Below are 26,589 nucleotides of genomic sequence, written 5' to 3'. Positions count from 1 at the left end.
TTTGTATCTATATAGGATTATTTGAGCGTGGCTCACCACTACCATCCTAGCCTGAGAATACCGGTTTTTCTCATTTTCTCACATGAAAACTTGAACTACTAAGAAGGCTTTCTTCCCCTCCCTGGCCCCCCTTTTATAAATTAAAACCTATCCTGTTATTTTCTCCTAAAATAAAAGTAGTATTACCATTTATTGCCTTGAAACCTGGATCAACTTATTTGACTTCTCTGTGACTCATTTTTCTCATTTGTAAGATGAAGATAAGTGAATACAACCTACCCTCATTAGGTTCTTGTGAGGATTGAATGAGTCAATAAATACAAAAGTTCTTATAATAATGGAATACAATATTGAATACAGCAAGTGCTCAGTAATTGTTATTATAAAATTACAAATACCATTTTTAAAATATGCAAACATAGGAACTGAAAAAAGCTTCACTACTTAATTGGTTATAAGGTGATCATACCAATGACACAGAATCTAATTATATTACATTTTTATCATATACATGAAGATAAACTAATTATTAAAAGTATATATTGTATGTATATTGTAAACTGCAGGGCAACTGATAAAAAATTTTAAAGCAATATTAAAAGAAGCCAAATGTAAAGTAAAAGTAAAAGCAAAATGAAATAATCAAAATGCTCAATGAATACAAAAGCGGGAAAAAAGAAGGAAAAAGGGAATAAAAATAGATTGAACAAAAAATGATGCAAAATGTAGACTTTAATCCAATCATACGAATAATTACATTAAATATAAGTGATCCAAACAGGTAAACTGAAAGACAAAGATTACCAAATTGGTTAAAAAAGCAACACTCAACTATATGCCCTCTACAAGAAAATTCATTTTAAATACAAAGTCATATATAGGTTTAAAGTCAAAGAATGGGAAAATATATAACATACTAACAGTAATCATAAAAGGATGGAGTGACTACCTTAAAGTTTTATGATAGAAATGGTATATAAAATTTAAAATACACAATGGCCATATCTAAATCTAAATCTCTTTATCTTTAACTCTCTATTAAAGAACCCACAGATCCCTGATAAATCACACTAGGACATAAAATTGAATTAATTTTATTTTATACCTTGCCTCATATGCTCTATTGTTACCAAACCAAACTTACTAACACCTTTTTATTTTATTATTTGAAGCCATATGTGATGACATTTATTTCCTTAGCTGAAGTTCAGAGAAAACAGAATAATAAGTGAGTAGTAATGTTGGACTGACAGCTGTATATTATTTCTGACTGGCTAAAAACACATTTAAATTCTTGTTAATGATTAGGCACATTCTTTGCTATTAAATGATCACATTCTAAAGATTTCATTTAGCTAGAAGAAGAAACTAAAACAAGGTCTTATTTTCAGATTTCATCAGCAAAGTTTAAGCCTTAATTTAAAAAAACGAAAACCCAAAACAAAACGAAAGAGATAGGTTATCTAAATTAAATTTTGGCAACTAAAGGGACACCAAGACTCTTTTGTCATTTTTTTTTTTTTGTAATCCAAAGTACCAAAAAGCCCCAAAACCAACAACAGAAAAAATCAGCGTGGGAAAACTGAAACATCTTGTCCCACCATGAAAATCTGGGCCATATTTCTTTCTTGTAGGAGGAAATGAAAATTCCAACACTAGTGCTAAAATAGAGTAGGTGGAGAGGAAGGAAAATATTTATCAACATGTAGTTAACACCATTGGGTTTAAGAGACAAGAGCAGATGAAACATACCCTACTAACATAAAACCCAACAGGATTCAATAATTGAGAATGCCTCTTATTCACTCTGGTCCTTCACAGTGTCTGCATCTGTAAAATGGGGACTGATCCCTCTCAGGATAACTGTTAGGACTGCAAAGATACACAGGTATGGCCCTTTAGATAGCAGTACCTCTGCTCAAGGACCCTGAAAACTTGGCCAGAGGTGAGCGATACTGGGATAGACATTTTATTCCCCAAGCTGGGACAATCAAATCCTCTCTGGCATTTGACATTTCATAAGCAATTTAACACAATCATTCATTCAACAAACATCTATTAAATGTGTACTAAAGGCACTGTTCTAGTCTCTGTTGAACAAGACTGACAAAGCTTGTTCCCTGTAGGGCTTACACTCTATTGGTAGATACAGACAACAAACAAATAGGAATATATTAAATTTTACGCAATGGTGAACATACAACAATGGTGAAGTGATGAAAAGTAACTGAGTAAGGGAGTAGCTGTCAGGTCAGGTGGCGAGAAAGACCTCTCTGGAGAGGCAATAAAAAGGAGCCAACCACAGAGAAAATTGAAGGCAGATAATTCCAGGACGGAAAGAAGACCAGTGTCTCCGAAAGAATAATGAGTAAAGGAGTAAGCACATAGAAGGGAGTTTGGACAAACAGATGGAATCCTGTAGGACTTTGTCAGCCATGGTAATGTGTTTGGAATTCATTATAAGTGCAATAGGGAGCCACTGGAAGGTTCTGTGCATAAAGTAACATAACCCAATTTGTGTTTTCCAATGATAACTTTGGCTGCTAAGTGGAGACAGCAAGTGTAGAAGCAAGGGGACTGTTAGAAGTGACTGCAGTGTCAAGAAGGAAGGTGACAGGATCAAGGTCAGAGTTGAGTGGAGAGAAGTGGAGTGTGAAGGTGAAATCAATAGGACTTGCTGATGTGGACAGTATGGGAAAGAAAACAGTCATGGAAGAATGCTACATCTGTGGCCTGAGCAACTGGGCGGATGATAGTACAGTTTCCTGAAATGGAGAAAATGGCAGGGTGAGCTGACTTTGGGGGCAGGAGGGAACCTCAGAGTTCTGTTTTGGCCATGTTAAGTATGAATGCTATATTAGACATCAAGCGATGTGTTGGATCTCAGTACCAGGAGACATTAGAGTTGAGTCATATTTACAGTGATGTCCAAAAGAGGATCTGCAAACTCTGCTGCCCGGATCACCAGAGTGACCCTGATTTCTGCCACTCTGCAATTTGTTGGTTTAGATTTGCTGTGATTGCATGAGATGCTCCTGCTTTCTTTCAACAAATTACCTTTTTTGCAAGCTGGCTTTTCAGTTTCTATTGTTTGCCACTCATTAGGACCTAAACAAATCCTTGTTGTGTAACCAGATCATTTCTAAGGTTATTTCCTGCTTTGCTACCTTATGAAATTAAGGAGCAATTTTTATCTCTAAACATGGTATCAACTGAAACTTGGGGCATTGATGGTGGCCACAGCAGATACAGGCTACACTAAGAATAACTAGTATACTTCATTGAGCATTGGCTAGGAGAGAGGCACTGCTCTCTGGGCTTTTATAGATTTTATCTCATTTAGTGCTTACAACAAAAATCCTGAAGAGTTGGTGACCTCCTTATTTTACAGATGATAAAATTGAGGCTGAGGGGCTTATGTGACCCATCTAAGGTCACGGAGACAGTAAGTATCAGAGCAGGGTTTCAAACCCAAGTTGGGCTGACCCCCAAGAGCATCAGTCAACCACTGCATATACTGTTGGAGGCAGGTTTTCTCTGCCATGACAGGAAATGATTCAGTGAGGGGCAGAAAGAAATTCATGACCCATATGGTGGTGGTGGTACAGGAACTGCAGTAACTCACTTTCTGGGCTCACTGTAGTTCTGGCCATTGCACGATTTGTCATCACAGAACCCTAAATAGAATGTGAGAGTTTTAGCTCTATTCCCTCTTTAGCTCTGGGTCCTGCGTTCCTTAGTGTTATTCAGCCAAGCAGAACCAACACGAGATGTATATCTTCATATTAGCCTTGTGTACTTACTGGGATCTTATGATTTGGAGGGGCATGAGATATCCTCAGCAGTCAGCCATTTTACGGATTGGAAAACTGAGTCTAAAACTGTTACTTTCCAGGATTACATGGCTATTTAGTTAACAGTTAAAATTTGAAGGCCAGGTCTCTTTTAAGTCTATGCCTACTTTAATAATTTCCAATCTCATTATGGTACTACTTCCTCTCCTACTTGACCATGAGGCCTTGGAGACTTTGCTAGTGGGATGGGTAATCAAGTTTATGTTCTCAATCTTGTCCCTTCTTAATTTATTTTTATTGTGGAATAATATATGCTACCTACATAAAATGCACAACCTTAAGTGTACAGCTCAATGAATTTGTATAGTGTAACCACTATCATTGTAATCCCTGCCCAGCTCCAGATATAAAACATTTGTAGTATCTTAGAAGGTTTGTTTCTGCCCTCCTCCAGTCCTCAGGTTCACCATTATTCTGACTTCTGTCACTATAGATTAGTTTTGCCTGTTCCTAAATTTTGTGTAAATGGAATGATAAGCATGTACTTTTAACATCTGTTGTCTTTTACTCTACATTTCGAGAGTGAAATTGTGAGAGTCATCCATCCCATTGATGACTGGTGACTACATTTATTCATCTATTTTTTGGTATGGACGTTTGGATATTTTCCGCTTTGGGGCTATTACGAACAAGGCTGCTGTAAACATCCTTGTGCATGTCTTCTGGTGGAAATATGTACTCATTTATCTTGAGAATTAGAAATACCAGATCATACAGTAGATATATATTTAGGTCTGGAAGATATTGCAAACAGTTTCCCAAAATGGTTGTAATAATTTGCCCTCCTGCTGGCAACACAGGAGAGTTCTAGTTGTTCCACGTTCTTACTAACCCTTGGCATTGACTGTCTTTTTGCTTCCAGCCACCCTGTTGGGTGTGTAATGGTGTCTAATTATGGCTTTAATTTGCATTTCCCTGATGACTAATAGCTCTTGACATTTGGATATCTTCTCTTTTTGAAATGTCTGTTCAAGTATTTTGCTCATTTTTAATTGGGTTGTTTTTCTCTTACTGATTTTCATGATTTCTTTATATATTCTAGAAATAGGTCTTTTGTCAGATATATGTATTACAAATATCTTCTTCCAGACTGTAGCTTTCCTTTTTATTCTCTGAGTGCTACAGTTTAATGATTAGGAGTTATTAATTTTTAATACAGTCTAATTTATCCATCTTTCTATTCTGGTTAGTGCTTTTTGTGTCTTATTTAAGAAATCTTTGCTTACTCCAAATCTTGTATCTTTAAACTCAGGAAGCTCAGAAGCCATTTAGAAGTCGTCTGTTTATTTGACACATTTGAAAAATGCTGATAATTAAGCTTTCTTCAAATATAAGAGAGAAAAGATGTGGAGGGGTTGGAAGGAAGGAAGCAGAGTGGTGCTGAGGCAGGGAGAAACTTACAGAATACCTGGTGGTTTGAGGAGGTGGAGAGGAGGGGAAGGGAGGCAGTAATCAAGGACTTATAATTGGGGTTGGCAGGGGGAATTTTTCTTGAGAGAAAATAACAGTTAACAACCATCAAACAAGTCTGATCTATATCAAGCCCATGCTTTTTTGTTAAAGACAGTGTTTAACACCTCACTGAGCAATTATTACAATTTACTAGAACGGGAGTGCCCAGTAGAACAATGGGCAAATGACAGGTGTGTGAACGATCTTATGCCTTTATTGGAACAAGGTAGACTCAAAGAAGTAGAATTATCCAGTGCTTGTACTGGATGTTTCTAGTGCATCACTTCATAGTCTCCTAGTCCCACCTATCTCAGTCTAGCCCCTGATGCCATAGCCAATTCTGTTACTTCATGCAATTCTGATTAGCTTCACGCAGTTTGCAACCTGAGGACCTCACTTCTCATCAGTGCCTGGCTCCTTCCATCCTAGGCTTCTCTGCAGACACAAAAGCAGGCACCCCAAGAAACTACTTGGTAGTTAATGCATGCACAACCCATGGAGTTAACAATCTGTGGAGAGAAACTTTGATGCACGGTGGCTGGGAGCTAATGGATAAATGCTTCCCATTTTCTTACTCTGGACAGGAGGTTCTATACTACACTTCATGTAGCTTCTCAGGCTTTCCACAGAATCCAGCAGACAGTCGCCGTAACACGGGCCTTCTCCATTCCCTGTCATCACATTGGCTCCACTTCCTTCTTTGCTTCCCTTCACTTGGCAACCATTCCTGCTTCTTGGCTCCCAGTCACCATTAAAGCACTTGCACTCAAGTTTTTATCTCAGACTCTGCTAGACAGTAGGCTAACATGTCACTAAATAAGATTTCTGCTTGATTGATTTTTGTCTCAATGGATTTCAAGTGTGGGCCAATTTTACACTTTTATAACTTCAAAGAAAGACTCATACCTTTACTAGAAAAGGTATAATTATGTGAATTAAGTTCAACCAATCAGTTACATGGGAAATTTATTCAACAATCAACATGAGATTCTCTGTTAGCCATGGAGCTGAAAATATTTCCCCATAGACAGCTGCTGGAGGGGGTCCAAGACCAGGATCAAAATTTATGTTGGTTCATGAGCTAGTCAAAGCATTGAACTTGGTTAAACCAATTCAACACATGAGAAATATACTAAACAGTTGACTGTCCTGGAAATGTGAACAAGTCATTGGCCCGCACAATCACTGCTTACTGCTGTTCTCTGCTGAAGGCCTCTTTTTTTTTTTTTTTTTTTCTTGTATGCCTGGCATCAGTCCTGGTGAACCAAGGTGCTTGGTACATGTTGTGCTCAATACATGTTGCTGAGGTGGTCAAGAGGGAACCTTTATAGGCACTGCCTGAGGCAGTAATGAACGTGTGCTGTGGACACAAGCAGTGTGCTACACAGCAGGGTAGTTTTGTACAAAATGCCTCTGATTACAGGGAATATGCTGAGGAGTAGGCAGCGTGCCAATGGCAGTGTGGCATCTAAGGGGGCTGTATGGCTCCAAGACTGGCTTGTCTCCATGTCCAAAGAGCCAAATGATGAGAGCTGTCAACAGACGGCTGCGCTGAAATCCCCTATTCTTTGGACTGTTCAGTGCATTTCTCCTCCAAGAATTCCAGCCAACCATAACTGTGTATATGATGAAGAAAGAAAATCCACCAGCACTTCTAGACCAATGGCTGTCCTGTAACACCTCAAAGTTCCTCCAATCCCAGAGGGTGACACCATCTAACTCCTTTGCATAAATTCACACTTTCAAAGTTATTACCCTCCCAGCATTCTATACACTTTCAAAGGATACAAGGCAACGTAGAAAAGGGCAGGAAAGGTAAAGAGAGATGAGGAGGAGGGCAGTGATGGTGACATTTACATCACATTTTGAAAGTCAGCTCTCTCTAGGACAGCCTACTGGTAAACTGTTTTATTAGCATTTTGGCTGCTCTCACATGTTTCACACTCTGGTTGACATGGCAGTCTTCTCACTATAGTATGTGCTCTATTTTGGAATTTTCAGCATCAGCACAGTGCCTCATTCACTATAGGAACTCAGTAAATGTTTCTGGAAGACTTCTGAAGTCTTTGCTCAAATGCCACCTCCTCGATGAGCCTATCCAGGCACCCTACTGAAAGTTCTAACTCCTGTCCCTAATCATAAGTCCCCTTGACCTGCCCTACTTTTTTCCTCTTTAGTATGTAATACTCCTAGCATACTATATAACTTATTACTTTATCATGTCTCTCTTCCCACTGTAATGTTCCAAGACAAGCATTTTTGACTGCTTTGTTTGCTAATTTCTGCCTATATCTAGAATAGAGCCTGGCAAATGATGGGCATTCCATAAATGCTTATTGAAAAAAGCACTTCCATCCCCAAATGGCAATTTTTGTTTCTAAAACCCATGCAGAACTAGCTTGTGTCTACCCCTGTGGTTCCAAATCCCTATTCATGGAAACAGAATTTTAAATTCATCAGTTAAATATTGAGCACTATGCCAGGCACTGTGCTAGGTGCTGGGGAAACAAACATGAAGAAGACAGGGTCCCTACCTGCAAAGAGCTTTAGGTTAGCCAGGGAGATGTTTGCAAACACAGACTACTATACTACAACACAGTAAGTGCAATGTTCAAGACAAACACAAGTCATTAAGGAAACACAGATGAGGGGTGTATGTGCCTCAAGGATCAGCTAAGCCTCTGGCAGAAATCAAAGCCCTGGTGAGTTCAAGCTTCAAGGCTGAGTGAGTGTACGTAGCTGGAGAGTGTATGTGAGGGGAAGTTGAGAGAGGCAGGGGGTCATGGTGGTGGTTGAAAAAAATGAACCTCAAAGTTTAAATGCCTATGTCTAAAAGGTGATGAAATTACTTTATTGTTGTCATTTATTCATTTATTTATTCAGCAAATATATGTTGTGCTCCCGTCCCATGCTAATCTGGGAATTCAGCAACAAACAAAACAGAAAACATTTACTTCTGCCTTCATGGAGCTTGCATTCTAGTGAGAATAGACACAATAAACAAAATTGACAAATTAATCATATATTAGAAAACAAGCGCTATTGATGAAAATAGAGTAAGGGATGAGAATGAAGAACACTGAAGGAATGAATGAACTGCAACACACTGGGTTTGAATTACCACCTCTTTTAAGGTCATCTCCTAAAATCCTCTATTGAAAATCTTCCTGAAGATGGTGGTGGCCTGCCTGTAGTTTTACAGCTTTGTTAAAGCAAGTTGGAAGAAGGAAAGAAGCCTTCATGTATTACAGTAATTATAACAGCAATTACACTTTCTATTGAATCCTGTGAAAGCCCTAAAGCAATTATCCAGCAAATAAACAAATGAAAAGACCCTCAGCAACAGGCATCAGGCAAAGATGCTGTGAGAAGGCCTTGTGCTGTGATGAGGAGTGCAGGCTCGCAGCATGACAACCCGGCTTTGGATCCCAGCTCTGCCACTTCCTGGCTCTGTGACCTTAGAGCTCCTTCATGTCACAAAGCCTCACCTTTCCCAACTGTGAAACAAAGATGATCCTAACGGTTCTTACTATATATGGGAATGTGAAGATTCCAAGAGATGATATAGAAAGTCACTTAAATGCAGAGGCTGGCAAGTAGTAAACACTCAATATATGTTAGACATTATTATTATAGCAAAATATGGACTTTCGACATGTACTTATTGAGATCTTTCACCAATGACCCTAAGGAGCATGAACTCTTCTCTTAGACAAATTGGTTTTGCAACACAACATGTGAGGAAACATTTGGATTAAGGGAGAGGAGAGGCAAATGTGGTTGGGCAGGGCCAGAGGTGCTTTTTGAGCACAGTCTAGGATGGAATGAGACTAAAATGTCTAAGCACAAGACTAATGAAGGAGGTGAGAAAGGGGAAGAAGAGTTGGATGATCATACAAAATATAGTGCATGTTGGGGAGACCTGTGGGATGTGAGGAGGGCACTTACAACTAAATCATATACAGAATCATCTGGAGAAGGCCCACATTTAGTCAGGAGAAGAAGACCTGGAAATGAGGTCAGGCCAGACAGCTTTCTTCAAAGAACAAAAGTACTTTTCTGGCAAAGAGCAGATATACTCTGTTGGCTTATGGAGCACAGTAGTAATAGGAAAGTGGTTTGAAGTTACAGGGTTTCCGAAAAAAAAAAAAAAAAGGTTAATCATGAAAATGGTTTCAATAAGGATGGAGGGCTCCATCACTTGGGAAGTTCAAGGAAAGGCTTAAATACTGGAGAGGAGATGGTCACATCAAATAGGGGACGCTTAGTTGTCTCTAAAGTCCTTTTCAACCTTTCAATCTTGACTTAAAGCCTTAATTAAGAAGGTCAATATAACAGAAAGACCTGGACAGCTCCAGGCTTGGAAATCATCTGAGTAAAGTCAAAACTAATCAATAGAAAAGAGATGGGGCAAGCCTGCTGTTCAGGAGAAGTTTGCAGAAATGAAGCCAGGAGGTAATGATGATATAGTCCACAAAGATTATCTAAAATGTTGTCTCACTTTATCATCACCATAATCCTGGGAGGTCAATATTACCCTCATTGCCATTTCATAGATAAGCAAAGAGAGGCCTGGAAAGTTTAAGTCTTGCCCATGCATTTTGCCAATAAGGGCCATCCTGTAACTCGAGCCTAGTTGTCTAATTTTTAGTCCAGAATTCTTTCCAGTTCACTCTAAGGAATTTTCACATAGTATTAAGAGAGAGGCATAAAAAATGGAGACATGGTTGTTTAATAAGTTGTAATAACCTCCTTACTGGTTTCCTTTACCCCCATTTTCTCCTTTCTTCTAGCTAGGCTGGACTCCAGAGGCACCATGATCTTCCTAAATTATGGCTCTTAAAACTCGGATGATTCTCCCATGGTTCATATAATTAATTGACAATGCTTAGGTTGGTGCTCAAGGTCATCCATAGAATGACCTATCCTCATTCTACAGCATTATTTCCCACTACTCCCTGTGTATACCTGGAATGGCTCAAGTATCAGACAATAGGGAATGGTGGGGAATTGGAGAGCATTTGCTCTATTGAAAAGGACAGACCTAGCTCATGTTGAGCCAATGGTGGTCTGTGGGAAGGGACACCCAGTGATACCAGCTCTACCAATTTTTTAGGAGAATCTGGAAGATAGTTTTTAATGTCAAATCTTGCTAATGTTTAAAGACGAGTAAGAAATTCAATTTTAAACAAAACTGTATAGGCCAAATAAAATCCACCTATGGATTTGGCTTGCAGGTGGCCAATTTTGCAACTTCCAGCCTAAAAAAGTTAATTTTTAGATAGAACTGGTCCTCCTCATTTGCCCAACTTAAAAGCAAATGAGGAAGCCCAAGTTACTAAATTTGCACCTTTGTCATGGTGCTTATACTACTCACCCCCGGTAGACTAAGATTGCGAGGTAAGGTGTTTCCTAGCCTTTGGGTGTTACAAAGTGCTCCGATTCATACTAGGTTCTTAAACACTGTTTTTGAATTTTTGCTAAGTAGAAAAGACTAGCCTTTGGGTGTTACAAAGTGCTCCAATTCATACTAGGTTCTTAAACACTGTTTTTGAATTTTTGCTAAGTAGAAAAGACCTGAAGAGATTTGGTTTTGCTTAAATATGAAGTTAGTAAAGATGGTTTCAGATTCCAAGCCTGAGTAATGACAATAATTGCCTGGAATAATTGTGTAGGAGGACCAAGCAGAAAAACAGAAGGTTCAAGGGAAGTTGAAGCAGTCAGACGGTATTATGTTGTGCTCATTCAGAATTAAAGAACTCAAGGTACTCTTGAGTTTATTTTACTTCTATGCCCAAGAAAGAATCTGAAGCTGGAACACCATCAGGAAGTCATTACAAAATTTTTGTGTTCAGATCTTCTATTCTATAACACAAATGAGAAGATGGAATGAATGAGAAGCATGCAGTGTTCTGGCTCAACACTCTTGCAAAGAAACTTTGCTTTCTAATATCTGTTTAAAAAAAGAATGAAGATCGATTCATATTTCCTCCAAAGAAAACTCTTAGTTGAATTAATACAGATTGCTGCTGGCTTATTTTTCCATAGTACTGGCAAATAAATAGCTGCTTTTAACAATTTTTTATTTTTGGCCCAGTGTTGTCCCAAATGAAGCAATTGATATCATCAAAATTAGTGACCTTATGGAATAATTTGTCTAAGAGTTATTTTTATTTGAATATTAGAAAGACTTGATGAATTTTTCTTTTATTCCTTCACAAAAAATGGATGATGCTCTATGTAGGAAGATTACTTAGAAATTAAGTGATTTTCAGAAAAATGCCATATATTTTGTGATGGAGCTAATAGGTGATTCTCAATATAGCAGAACTGCCGTGTCTTTAACACAGCTAAATATCATTAATTGACTCAGTAGAACTTCAGGTATTTTTAATATCAAAGTTTAGAGAAGAGGCAATAATAATAATAACAGCCGTCTATTGAGTGTCTACATGCTTTAGGTACATTCTTTTTTTTTTTTTTATTATACTTTAAGTTCTAGGGTACATGTGCATAACGTGCAGGTTTGTTACATATGTATACTTGTGACATGTTGGTGTGCTGCCCCCATCAACTCGTCAGCACCCATCAATTCATCATTTATATCAGGTATAACTCCCCAATGCAATCCCTCCCCCCTCCCTCCTCCCCATGATAGGCCCCATTGTGTGATGTTCCCCTTCCCGAGTCCAAGTGAACTCATTGTTCAGTTCCCACCTATGAGTGAGAACATGCAGTGTTTGGTTTTCTCTTCTTGTGATAGTTTATTCAGTTACAACACCCTGAAGAGTAGCATTATTGTACATACTTTACAGAGGGGAAAACTTCCCGAGGCTGCAAAATCAGTAACTATTAGAGCCAGGGTTCCAGCCCAGGCTGGTCTGGCTCTAAATCCCTTTCCCTTTCAATGCTGCCCAAAGTGAGAGGTCTAAAGACTACACCCAATGCTCTGCCTCCTGATTTAGCCCTCCTTCTGTCTCTCTACAGCCCATGGCTGTATCATGGGCTCTGTTGCACCTAAAAGGGTTGGGGAAGGCTGAGGATGGACACATCTACATAAGCAGAAACTTACTGGTTTATTCTATGCAACTTACACCCCAACCAACGGCTGCAAAAGATGTGAATGATACTCTGGGTTTGATCAGAAATGGTCCTGTCATCTGTTAATAGAGATCTACCTGCAAATGAACAGAATTACCTAAGTGAATGGCAGCAACACATACAACAGGGTAAGTGCATGGGATGCCCAGTTAGCATGGAAGAACTGCAAGGGCCAAGGCATGGAAGTGGGACTGGAGAAGCAGCCTACCAGGCCGTAATCTCTCCAACTGACCTAGAAAGAAGTAATCAGATTGAACAGTACCTTGTACCTGCCATGCCTTTTAAACCCCAGATCAAAGCTTCCTTGTTTCATGAAATCTTGACAAACTTCTCCTAAGACTGTGTTTTTAGGACCTATAAACTCCCTCTGGACTGCTATTTAACATGAGAATCCTAGGACCTGAATTCTGAAGTCATTTATTTAAAGACTTCATTTGTCGCCTGCACTAGAGATTGTTATGTGTCTCCCAATATCCACCTTCCTCTTCTGTTTATAATAGAATCCTGACTTTTAGCTGGGCATAGGACCACACAGGAAAAAGGTGATATTCTCAGCCCCTCTTGCATCCAGATGAGTCCATATGCTCATTTTCTGTCCAGCTGAATCTGAGAGAAAGTGATATGTGTAACTTCTGGAGTGTGCCCCTATAGGTAAAGGGGCTTATCTCCCTCCTTCTTCCATCCTACTGCCCTCATCCAACCTTTATTGGGCACCTACCAAATGTAGATGCCCACGCTAAGGCAAGGCTGGTGCCATGATGGCAACAGTTAAGTACAAGGACATAGTACCAGATTTTCTTTCTCCTAGCGTGGTATATGGTCAACTTTGGGAGTTTTAGCCCCTATGAAAATATTTTAGCAATAACATTGAGATGTTATTATGTATGTACAGGAGAAAGAAGATTCCAGGTGGAGGGCACAGCAAAGGCAAGTTCCAAGGGATGTTTGGTACAGGCAGGAAGCGGGGGTTAGAGCAGAGTGAAAGGGAGAGAGGTGCAGAGGAGATGAGGTCAGCAGGGCAGCTGGGGCAAGGCCTGATAGGCCTTGAGGGCCACAGCAAGGACTTAGGCTTTCTTCTGAGTATGATGGGAGCCACTGAATCTCTAAATTCTGGTGGGGTCAGGGAGGGGTTCTACACTTGCTTTTCCATTCAGGCTGCTTCCCTTTCCATTAACTGAGTCAACAACAAACAGCAAGTTCCTGGAGGCTTAATTCCACAACATCCCCTTGTGGCTGTAGTGAGGATACTTCCTGTTTATCCAGGCCCCTCATTTCCTGCTGTCTCCTGTCTAGGGAACCCTTACCTAGAAAGGTTTGGAAGAGACAAGAAAAGAGGTTTGGAAGAGACACAGCCTGAGAAGAGCTGCAGCATCTCTGCTTCCTGGCAGGGCCTGTCATTCCTCACTCCCAAGCTGAGTCAGTCCCTTCCGCTGTAGGGTTCTGTCACCTCTGAGTGTCCCTGAGGTGAGGGCACTGCTGCCCCTGTACAAAGATGAGTTGACAACTGCACGGGAAGAGTTTGAAATAATGAGAGGCAAGTAAGATAGAGTTCCCTGGCAAGAAAACTTAGAACTCCATGTACAAAGTCTACTTCTACTAAGGATGATGATGATGAAAACAACTGACATTACTCGCGTGTGTTCTGTCTGCCAGTCACAATGTCAAGTGTTTTACATACTCTAATGCATTTAGCTGTCACCATTAACCTATGAGGTAAGCACTATTATTTTCATCATTTTGTAGTTGAGGAAACTGGGGCACAGAGCAGTAAGGTTCCTTGCTCAAGGTTACACCATCAAGTGGCCTAGAGGTCAAGTAGAGAGTTCTATCCAGGATGTCCCACTCTGGAGACTAGACTTCCTTCCTTCTCACATGCCCTACGTCAGCAAAGGAGGCCTCTTTAGAGGTCATAATGGCATCATCCTTTTTGGGGAAAAAGGAACTGAGGAGAATAAAGGCCAGCCCTACATAGGCTTTTGTATCCAATGGGATTATACATCTGTATATCTGCAAAGCCTAATCTGAGGCCATGACCATAGAAGGCATTCAATATATATTTGCTGAATGAATGAATAAAAGTACTTTCTATAGTGCCCGACAAATAGTCAGTGCTCAATACGTTGTTGCTATTATTAAGTTTGCTCATTGGTTATGTGTCCTGTTTTAGGAAAGGTAGCCTGAGATTTTCTTAGTCGATACCCAAAGGCACAGTAAAGTCATAGAAGATGAAATCAATTCTATTCGATGCACTGATAATGCAGGCTATAATAATACACCAAGAGATCTTGTGCTGTGTTGCGAAAGAATCCGAGTCCAAGTTTTCCCATTATGAGTTGTGTGGCTTTGTTTACCTTGGAGGTTACCTGTGAAAAAGCTGAGTTTTGTATAATTTGGAAAGCTCTGTTCAGACGTAAAATATTATTAATATCGCTTTCACTGCCTCTGCCCTACAATTCTTCACAGATTATCCCTCACGGAGTCAATGGAAAATGCTTGGTGACACAAGGAAGGAGGTGGAGGAGCTGTCAAACCAGTTGTATGAAGCTCTTGGGAAACCCTTGCATTTTCCAGCAAACTTTTCTTTTTCCCAAACTAGATGGCATAATTAGATTTTGAAACAGATTCTAAAACAAAATCCAAAATAGATGCTATGCCTACAATTGCCACATTAGATTTATTGAGAAAAGCTAAGATGATCTCAACTACTGATTTATGTACAAATAGTATACCACCACTTCTGATAAGAAATAAGACAAAAACAGTGTTTTAAGCATCAGATGAAATATTACATATGAGTTCATTGTCTTATCTTCCCGGCTTTACACCCCAATATTTGATTAATGCCTTATTAATTCATCTTTAGAGAGATTTCAGTAGTGGAAAGAGCAGTTCAAGTCCCACTTCTGCCAATTAATAGCTGTGTAATCTTGTGTAAAAATTTAACTTCTCTGAATATCAGGAATCTGTTTATAATGGGGCAACTACATAGATGTCTTGGGCTATTATGGGGATTATATGAAGTACCTGTTATGTGCCTTGTAGTTAGAAGAATTTAATGATTGGAAACAGTAGTTGGATGTTTTAAAATTGCCCATCTTGATAACATATAATATTGATCCACAGAGATGAATATCTCTGGAGCTTACATTTGTCACCATATGGGATGGTTTAATGTTCAGCTTAGTAAACAGCCCCCTAAGGTTAAATGTTTGGGGCACAGCACGAACACTGCTCACATATTTCTACAGAACTACCAGAGATAGGGAAAGAAAATCTTACAATTAAATAGCAAACTACCCTATTGTTGGAGCAAATAAAACATTGAAGATGTTGTTTTAGGAAATGAAAGTTAGTAAACAGTCCAATCTAACAGAAGCATAGGCATGTTAAAGTCATCTTTCTGGAAGCTAAAGAGTCAAGACCTTTTTGAAACATTTAAAAAAATGTGTAGTTCAGAGCTGATATATTAGATTCTGGAAAGAATAACTGTTGTAGTACTAGACTGTAAGGATGTGAACACTGCTATGGTATATAACAATAAAAAGAGAAGATAATGAATTTCTTAGTCCCCTTCACTCCCAGGGGAGTTTCCTTTAGCAATTGTTTAGGTTTCTATTCAACTTGCTTGCCAAGAATCTTCTTTGGGCTCTTAATCCGTTGATGTAGTTAAGAGCATATAATTTCCATTAGCTAGTTAGATGTGTCATTGTAGAATAGGTAGAGGATCCAGAAAGAAACCTTCTATGGTAATGGAAGGTTAAAAAAAAAAAAAAGAAATATATAGTAAATATGCATATTATGCATACATTTGCACATGTGTATATCTGTATATACACATATATATACACACACGTATGTTTTACCCAGGTATACTTACCCAAAAAGTGACTATGAAAGTATACATATCGAATCTTTTCTAGGGAAGGCCTAACTTGGTAGACATTTTATTCTCAAATACTTTGAAGATTAACTCTCTATTCTAGCTAGAGTGGAAAGGGTATAACTTTGTACCTGCTCAAAACTTCTAGTTGAAATTACCTCTCCATGTGTTTTTAAAATTCTATTTTAGAATCAGTTTAGTTTTAGCATTGGGAAAGAATACAGACCCTTTACATAAATAAATTTGTCCCTCTACATAAAGAAATTCTAGTCCAGGTATGAGTTGGAAAGTTTATGATCACTTTGGAAAGCTGGGCTATTCACTGCAAAATTGCAACGCCTATTAAGCCCATTAAGCTTACCTCCTAAACACATAAAGTGATAATAAAGGTTTCAGGTATCATTTTATTTCTTACATGTCAATTCTAAGCTTTATCAGAAAATACTAAAACAAACCTAAATCCTATATAAATTACTGATAGTTGAACTCAAACAGAATCACTAAGAATGCAAATGATACTCTGAATTTTACATTAAAATCTGTTTCTTTAGGAAAACAATTTTTCATTAAAATTGCTGTTTTGTTTTAATCTATCTGACATTTGGGTTAGAGGTAGCAACTGCCAACGTCTGTTACTTCCCAACAGTTAAAAGTTTCTTTAAACAGATAAACAAGATTTTAGTTGATTTCCCCACTTAACAATGTTATTAGTTGAACACAGTTTACTTTGTCTTTACCAATGTGATAGCTGGCTGAGAAATCTGCCTCTGAACCTGCTCAGGGAGTATCACTTTCATAAAATCATTTCTTCCCTGTCTCTGAAAGATGTTTGCTATTTTCTTCAGAGGCAAGAAAATGTTTAGTATTGTACATTTAAGAATGTTAAGTTCTTAAATAATTGCTTTAGGGATGATTAATTTTAACTTTCAGTTTTGCATTAATTCATTTATTTCCAAAATGGCCTCAATTCTAGCCCATGTTATTACCAGAGAAATAGCAACATTTGTTTTGCTGGAGGGTTAGAATCTGTTATACACATGCCATCTCTCTTGCCACCTCACACACACACTGCCTTTTGTTTTTCATAAACCAAAGGTGGTCTAGAGATGTATGACAAAATATTATTTTTAATGTTACAGTCATTGAATAGGGAATGAGCATTTTGGTAGACTTCACGTTTTGGTTACTGAATGTTCATTACCATGAATACCTCTAGAGTGTTTACCATTTCTGAGGATTAAATAATATACAACTCAAACACTTCTAAGTTACTGAGTGAACACAATGGTTTTTGAAAATTCTTAAAGAGCTTTAGAGCTCTGCAGAGCCATAGGTCATGGTTGGTTGTGCCCAGATCCTTACCCTAGTGCTCACAAAAAAACTTAAGAAATGGGCATGAAGCTCAACCAGCTTTCTGGACCAACACCCACCTAAGTTTCTCTTCCAAAACAATTCCTGAACAAGTGACACATACTCACTTGTGTCACTTGTTTGACCTCAAAGCAGAGTACAAAGTGCATCATACCAACTCAGCCTCATCCTTCTCCTCCCACCATACAAAACAAATAATTTGAAATGTCCAGTGGTTCATATGACAGAGAGATTTCATTGTACTCAGTGGCCATGATGTGGTCTTTTTCATAACTCACACAACAGCATGAAACAAATAGACTCTGACTCAGTCACATATACTATTGTGTAAAAAGAAAAATAAAATGCACAAAGCAATAGGGGATTTTTCTCAGCATGATTATTTTGTGTCCAGAAAGGTTAAGAGATTGTCTCAGGTCACATTAGAATGGGAGGATGTTGAGAAATTCTCAAAAGCAGAGGACAGAAAGTAGGATTTATGAGTGACCTTAAAAAGGCCTTGACCTTTCAGAAGAGAAATGAGCTGTCCTGTAGCAACCCTAATATTCCAAGCATATGAAGAATTACTGTGCTGAAAACAAACTTCTACTTGTATTTACCCCTACCCTAAGAGAGCTATTGGGCTTAAAACGTAGGATGAGGGAATTAGGTTAAGTACAATTTTCTGAAAAGGAGTCTCCTTAAAAAAAATAAATTATATCTTGAGACAGTGACCATCTCAATGGGTACCTAAATGAATGAATGATTCAAACAGGTTAAATGGTGGTGGTAGGGGGACTAGGTAGGAGCACATCAGATAAGATGGCTAAGATGGCCTCTCTTTCTACCTACTATTCGCTCTATATGGAATGATTTTCTCTCAGCTCTGTACATGGCTCTCTAACTTTCTTTAGATCTAAGAATTACATTGGAACAATGACATTTAATAAACTGTCACTTCTCCAGAGATGCTTCCAATGACAATCTTTTCAAAAGTGCACATTCCTCCCCCATCAATGCTCTATCCCTTACTCTGCTTCATTTTTCTTCATAGCCCTCATTGCTAGCTGAAATTACAATGTATATTTACTTGTTTACTAGTTCATTGTCTGCATCCCGTATTAGAATATATGCTCCATGAGGGCAGGGACATCTATCTTATCGAACTCCTAGGCCTAGAGCATTGCCTGGTAGGTAATAAGTGCTCTACAGATAGTTTTGAAAGAATGAACAAATCTCTCGAGCTCCAAGGGTCTTTGAAGCTTCTGTATTTCTTACAAGATTTGTCATGTTTCCTGCCTGCTCTAATGAGCAGAAGGGAGCTTTGTGAATTCCTTGTGTCCTACATGGACGCCCATGGAGACGAGGCTGGATCCCTGGTACATGAATCAGAAGCTCTCCAACCTAGAGAAGAGGAACCACCCTTTCTTCTGTGCAGGAAGCCACCATTGCAGAGAAGGGGCAGCCCCAGGTTTGGATGCCCCCTGGCAGAGTGGGGGCGCTCTGTTCCAGGCAGGCTCTGCAGCTCTGAGAAGGCCTCCCACAGCGGCCAGCAGTAAAGAAGAGCATTTGCTGTTGGCTCAGAATCAGGTGAAGGAATTGCAGGTGTGGAGAACTGAAGTGATGGGTGAGCCTCAACATTTCTGACAGCTCAGAGATACTGCTTTTAAAACTGCATACATCAAGTCTTAGCTGGGGAGATAAGGATCCAAGTGCTTAAGCAGAGCTTACTCTAGACAGTTCTGGGCTGACCTCACCTGTACCTACTTGTGCCTAAAAGAGACAAGACGCTGGCTTTATATGATTACCTATGACTGGGCTCCATTCAGACCAGTCAGTAAAAGTTCTGGGTGTAGGGCCTGGGCACATTAATATTTTTAAAAGCTCTCCAGGGGATACCAACGTGCAATCAGGTTTAAGAACCACTGGACTAAAGTGAAATGTAAATTTCATTACCAATCTCTTGGATCTCTCATTTTCCCAAGAGTTTGGTTCTTTGCGGAGTGGGAAGACTACTTTTAGAAATATGAGAATATCAGAGATAATCAACCCAGCACATTCACACACACAGAAATTCTGCAGTTCCCTCTAGCATTTTCTATTGAGGGCTCCCAACTTCTAGACCTTTCTGAGGACTCTCATGCTGCAGAACAGACAGCTAAGTTCACAGCACCACCAATGGAATTTCCAGAGACAGCCAAATATGGCAGAATTCTATTTGTCTGATTTCCTCCTCTTTTTAGTACTATTGCTTGAGCAGCTTTGATGAAATTTAGGAAACTGGAGTCAGAGGGGCCCCTAATGCAATCAGTTGAGAGCCACCATGGAGGATGAGGCTTTCTATGTCACTATGGGAAACTGGATTTGTAAATGCTTCTACCTATTTCAAATGAACCCCTGTACTTATGAAGGAGACCTGCTGGTTGCATCCCCCTAGTATGGCTGCTTGTCCATGGGGGCTACATGTAGAAAGTAGGGATGCCTATCAAACAAACAAACAAGCCCGAGCAAGATGGATGTAAGCAGGTGAGACAGACCCTTTCCATGTGTCTCCCTTTTCTCTGACAATAAACCTTAAAGACATTGAAGAAGGAACTCTTGGCTCCACCAGTTATTAGTAATGAACGAAGAAGAAGGATACCTTTGGGGAAGCTTTGTTTGGTGCCTAGAATTTTACATTTGAACCTTTCTTCGTGATAAGACTAATGGTCAGTTTTGAAGAAGGAGCACAGGTTTTCTTAATACATAATATTTGGCCCACCTTAATTTGTTCATTTTCCCCCTTTTTAATACACACAAAGTAGATCTTTGTTTTTAATAATATTACTGCCTAACATTAGATGATTAAATATCAAAAATGGAAAGCCATGTTTTCTAGGTGGCTAGAGTGTGTATATTGGGAGTGGGGTGGGAGGGAAAGCATTTTCTGTGTGCTAGACTGTCATTGTAAACTCAGCTGGATTTACGACATTCCGATAAACTGGTAAAAGTAACCTATCACTTTCAGAGAGTGCCTACAAAGATGACAATGACGATGATAGCAATAGCCAACATTTATTGAGTGCTAAATATGACTCAGGCACTGTGTTAATTATTCTACATGTATAATTCTCTTGTCCCTAAGCTAATAAGGTAAAAATCACTACTATTCTCACATTATATGAGAAGACTAAGGCACATAAAGATTAGATACTCTAAAAAAGAAAAAAAGCCCATCATGATTCAGAGTTATTGGCAGTAAGGACATGTAGCACATATTTCTGCTGAGAGTCTTCCTCAAAAAACCCCATAAATTTATGAAGAACAGCATCAGCTATTCACCATCTAGCCCTGACTCACCTCCTTTCCCATTTCCCTCTAATCTCTCATAGAGAACCTACTGCAGTCAAAAGGATCGACTCAATAGACTGCAAAATGCTGTGCCTTCTCTCTTTCTGTATAAAATCTACTCATCTTTAAATACCATTTTTTTCCATAAAACCACTCCACCCACTCACATACAAACAGCTGTAACAACTTTATGTCCTCTTAATTCCACAAAATATTCTTTGTCTTTAAGAAACCTTGGGCAATTGGTTATTTTTATATCTGTATCATAGACACATATGCCATACAAGCATATTTTAAACTTTTTCCTATATAAGCACAATGCCTGGCATGTTGCAGATCTCCAATAAATATTTTCTCACTATCTTTTCTGAAACCAAAAAAGTTGAGAATATCTTATGACATTCTCAGGGCAAGTGTGTAAACAACAGATAACTGTTGAGGACAGAAGGGTCCTGTGAAGTTTTATTCTCCATAGATGGAATTATGTTCTAGTGGTTACTGGAAGATGTCTCTTTATCTAGTTACCCACACTGGACTTGAAGTTGGCTTTAAACTGGAGGGGTCTGATGACTGCTCTCCCTTCTCAAGTGCTATGGAAGTATGGCTGACAGGACTGTGGGTCACTGCATGCATGTTTCCATTCTCAATGCAATCACAGGCAGTGCCAAACCTTTATATCCTTATTTTCTGAACCTTCATATGACAGGTGGTGGACACTTCCATGGCACTGGCACAAAAATTGGTAAATACAGGGCTACATGTTTAAAATATGCAAGAACAAGAAGCCAGATTATCAAATCTATTTCAAAAGATTGTTAAAGCTGCAATCTTGAATGACATAGCCATGTGTTATGCCAAGAACACATAAATCCTCACCTGTAAAGCACCAGGGTGTCACTTGCACACCCAACAATAAAGAATTTAGGGTTTTCTTTAAGTTAAGACTAAAGCAAGGATGGTAAATGATTTTGCCATGTAATTCCCCTTTTATTCCTCCCACCACACCATGAACAACTGACCTTCTGTGTGTGTAAACTGCTTAAATAAGAAGCTTCAGCTAGTTCTTCTATTAAATATGAGAGAAAAAATAAACATTTCCATTTTACAAGCCTGGAATCTTTTCATAATATAAAGCCAAATGGAAAATAAAAGAGAATGAATATCATCAGAGGACAATTACATATGACAAGTCAACAACTGCTGCCGGCAATCAGTGAGGACCAGCATGTATACTAAGCCTTAAGATGCAAAATATTTATGCCTAAACTTTCTTTATCAACAACTGTTCAAGGAAAATGACTTGCTTTCTTTGCCTGACAAAGAAAATTTAGGCAGCTGCTCTCCAACTTTGATTTCCAGAAAGCTGGGGACTGAAACTGCCATCTGTAGAAAAGCTATTGTTTAATTTGAAGACCACATCACAGGATATTTAAGTGACATGCCAGAAAGGGTTATTGCCCCACTGTCAGGCTGGCCTGGATGCTGGGTTTATTATGTGTGCTTTCTTCATGTAATCATTGATTCAAAATCCCTCTTGACATTGAGGGCTGGAAAATTCTCCTTATTGACAAAGATACGATATGGGAATATGAAAATGTGTCTACTCGGAAAGGACTGACCAGGGATCACCTAATAAAAAAGACAAGAAGAAACATATAATGGCAGACCTTTTCACATTTAAAAATAATATGCTGGTCCCTCTTCCAACTTAGTATACTTAATGTAGCCATGCACTTACCACATGCATTTCTAGCGCAGACTGTGAGCTGAAAACTATTAACCAAAGTCTTATTTCCTCATGCTAAAAAGGCTCTGCCAAGCAGCGTCAGTAACAGCAACAATGAAAAATAAGATTGCAGGTGCATACCTTAACCTCCTGATTGGTAAAGACCTCGACATCCACCACACAGGCAACCAGAGTGGAAACATCACAGTCCATGCTAGGGGCTGGCATTCCCCCTTCTGAATTTTTAATAAAGAGTTAGGCAACCTCAGAGTTGGGAGTGAAGGGAATAGCCTCCAGACGGATATTGCTGTGGCCAGGCCCCGGTGCTGCCTTCCTCTGGGGACGGCTGGAGGCTCGGGCTCCTGGAGCCCGCTCCCACTGCACGCAGCCCTCGGCGTCTGAGGCAGCACAGCAGAGTAACGAACGGCCCGGCTCGCTCATGGCAATGACATCACCACAAAGACTGACACAAGCTGAAGCTATTTTTTTTTCTCCAAGCCTTTTATCTCTAGGCAGTGCAGTGGAGCAAATTGAACATGATTATGTGCTAAATCTGAACTCAGACTAAATCAATTCAGGCAGCGTTAGCTAGGAACTGAGTCATAGCTGTTGTTGCAGCCGAGTGCTTATGTTTGCAAAAAGCAGGAGGGTGGGGGGAATCTGACACCAGAGTTTCTTCTTTGAGATGGGGGAGGTGTCATTCTGCAGATGAGCCTCCTGAGGTTAAGGTTTGACAATTTTCTGCCTTCGAGATGAGCAGGAAGTTGAGGCATTTTGCAAATTGCCTGGCTTCTGTTAATTGCTCTGTGCCACTCGGAGCAGCCACACATGTTCTGGGCATCCTAATGCATCCCGGGCATGGGATGAATAGAAATCCGTTCTTGGAGTGACTAAAGAGCTGGTCGTCTGTCATTTAGGGAGCATGGTAAGAGGAGATAATTACAGGTTTGTGGAAATTCTATCTGAAGACCGTAAGTGCAGACCAGTAACGCTAAAAGCACCCTTCCAAGCTCAGGATTTCAGGCTGTCTCCAAGGTCATTCAAACCAAAAGCGGTTCATGGAAAGGAGTTACAGCAAATGTTTCACACGGGGACAGATGGCAGGGTCTAATGGGCAAACTCACTGATATGGCTCAGAACCTGTCAGATCCTCGGGGCTTGACTTCACCTGAGACTTTGAACACATCCTTTTGCTTTCTCAGGCTCTTTTCCTGATTATAAATCCCTGATGGGCAAGGCCACAGATAATTTACCTTTATATCTTGAGCGTTTCACAGACTGCCTGGCACAAGAAGATGATACTTGTTTAATAAATCAATCAATCAAACAGGAATAGCCTCCTTTCACACGAGTGACCAAAGAAAAAATCTCCAATTGTTTTTTATTTTATCATTAGTTACACAAGTCCCAGTAGATCTCACTAACATGGTAGCAGCATCTATCCTTAAGAGTTCAGCTGGATCTTCAGTGGCCACTGGAATACCCTGATTTATAACAGATTGGTAGTTTTCTAACATATGACTGGACAAAAGCCTCCCAATTTTACATGCAGATGAGAAAGGTGACATTTCAGACTGAGAGTAGAAGCTTTCTCATTTGTCCTCATTGGTCTACATTTGAGTCCAATATTCCCCTTCAACAAGGCATTTTCTATGCTAAAGGTAATCAGGCCACAAATACAGATATTTAGACTGATGAAACTGTGTGTGTGTGTGTGTGTGTGTGTGTGTGTGTGTCTTTGTGTATTTGTTCCAATGGCATTTATTTTGCTGTCCAGGACACTGTGGGAAATATTAAATCATATATGCATATAATCCAACTAATATCAAGTAATGACTATGCAAAGCTCTGCATCTGATGCTCTCAAGGATAAAATGATGGAAAAGCAAATGTCACTATCATCAATGGGCTTAAAATCCAGGGGAGGAGATAAGACATGCAGACTAACATTTCAAAAGGCAGGGATGGTGATGGCTGAAGAGGTATAGGAAATGTTCAGTGGGAGCACTGGAGAAAGAGCAATGAATGCTGAATGCTGGATCCCATGTGAGGATGGCAGGTGAGCATCAAAGAAGGGAAGGAAATTTCTGCTCTGACCTTGAAACATGGGAAAGACACTGGCAGACAGAGAAGAAGCGAGGGGAGCACTTCAGCTAGGGAAAAACAGACTAGAAATGTCCAAAGGAAAGAATAAGGCATTGGGATGCAAAATTCGCTCAGGGTTAAATCTAGCTGGGGCCTGAAGTACATAAGACAGTCAGAGCCAGATGATGCAAAACCTGGCCAATATGAAGTACCAGGCAGCTTTTGAAAAGGCAAATGGGGTACCTACCTGTACAAATGTAGCTAAAATGTAAAGTAATACAAAGGCAAATATGATTTTGAATATAATTGGCATCTGTTCAAGAGGCAAAACAAAGAAATGAATATTTTTTCATATGCCATGGCATATCCTAAAATTTATTTTTTACATTTCACAGCATACTGGTAAATGCTTAACAATCAGCTCTCTGAAAAGAAACATTTCGATTTTTAGCATTCGTCAATTTCTATGGCGTAAATATGCTCATCATGGCTGATTTCAGGCAGTCAGTGTGAAGTCAAACTGAATACAAAGTTGGGAAGACATGCGTGTAATCTGCTCACACGGGCTGTTCCAGCACATCACTGTTTCATACTCACGAAAACGTTATGCCCTATCAGTGACAGTTCATCCACAGAGGCAAAGTCCACGTGTGCCCAGAGCCCATCAAGAAACAACAGCAAAGTAGAAGCAACACATTCTAATCATTGCTGTGTTTACATAAGGGGCTATATGAATTATTTCACACTTTATGTTTAGGAAAGAGCTATAAAAGATACACGTTGCTGTAACGTGCCCTGGCCAGAGGACATTATCCAGGAAGCAAAGCCCTACTTGAAGTTGTAAAATAGGTAGTTTTTTTTTCTGATGTATCCTCAGCTTTCCCTTTCTAATTTGATTCTCCCTGCAGATTCCTTCCTGCCATCCAAGCACTCTTTTACAATATCTTTTCAAGGACAGCTGTCAACTCATCTGTATAAGCATTAAATGACTGATAACTCATAGTATTACACCTCCCAGAGGAATCCATATTTTAATAGGAGACAGAGTCTTAAGTTGGGTAAACAGTGTTTTTAGGGCAGAGTTCTAGGCATCAAGAGCAGATGATTTCTGGGACAAAGGAACTTTCCAGTAACTCTGAACTAAAATTAGTGGGTTTTAAACACCCAAAGTATTGGGTTTTTAGTAGTCAATTGTCTGTACAATATGGTCATTTTCCTATTGGCTAGAGAGCCCGGGGGCTCCCCTGTTATGATAAGTGTCCTGTTTCTCTAGAGAGATTTTTTTTTTTTTTTTTTTTTTGAGATAGAGTCTCATTCTGTCAGCAGGCTGGAGTGCAGTGGCGCAATCTCAGCTCACTGCAACCATCACCTCCTGGGTTCAAATGATTCTCCTGCCTCAGCCTCCCTAGTAGCTGGGACTACTGGCACGGGCCACTACGCTCAGCTAATTTTTGTATTTTTAGAAGAGACGGGGTTTCACCATGTTGGCTAGGATGGTCTCGATCTCTTGATCTCATAATCCGCCTGCCCTGGCCTCCCAAAATGCTGGGATTACAGGCGTGAACCACTGTGCCTGGCCGAGAATGTGTTTTTTATAGCTAGGGGTTGATTTGCAACCTTGGAAGTGTCTAGAATATAGATGTACTTTGGCCAGTGGCTACAAGCCCTTGTAAACACTAGACTCGGATTATTCTCCCACCTCATCTCATATCATTCTCATGTTTCTTCACCCTTCTTGTTCCAGCCCCACTGGCCTTATTGATGGAAAGAAAGAAAGAAAGAAAGAAAGAAAGAAAGAAAGAAAGAAAGAA

The 26,589-nt window shown here is 39.5% G+C and overlaps 1 protein-coding gene across 3 annotated transcripts in view; it reads right to left on the bottom strand.

Moving 5' to 3' along the window:
* RCAN2 (regulator of calcineurin 2) overlaps positions 1 to 26,589 on the bottom strand; it is a 259,448-nt gene that overhangs the window by 73,622 nt on the left and 159,237 nt on the right. Inside the window, exon 1 of one of the 3 annotated variants that reach the window (XM_023212961.2) lies at positions 22,835 to 23,334. The exons of the other annotated variants lie outside the window; for them this stretch is intronic. Within the exon in view, the coding sequence (XP_023068729.1) occupies positions 22,835 to 22,921 (87 nt within the window). The 5' untranslated portion in view covers positions 22,922 to 23,334. Of the gene's footprint in view, positions 1 to 22,834; positions 23,335 to 26,589 lie in introns of those variants that run through there. 3 annotated transcript variants of the gene reach the window in all.

Source organism: Piliocolobus tephrosceles, chromosome 5 (assembly GCF_002776525.5).
Source record: "Piliocolobus tephrosceles isolate RC106 chromosome 5, ASM277652v3, whole genome shotgun sequence".
NCBI lineage: Eukaryota > Metazoa > Chordata > Mammalia > Primates > Cercopithecidae > Piliocolobus > Piliocolobus tephrosceles.
This window is presented reverse-complemented; position numbering and strand designations above follow the sequence as displayed.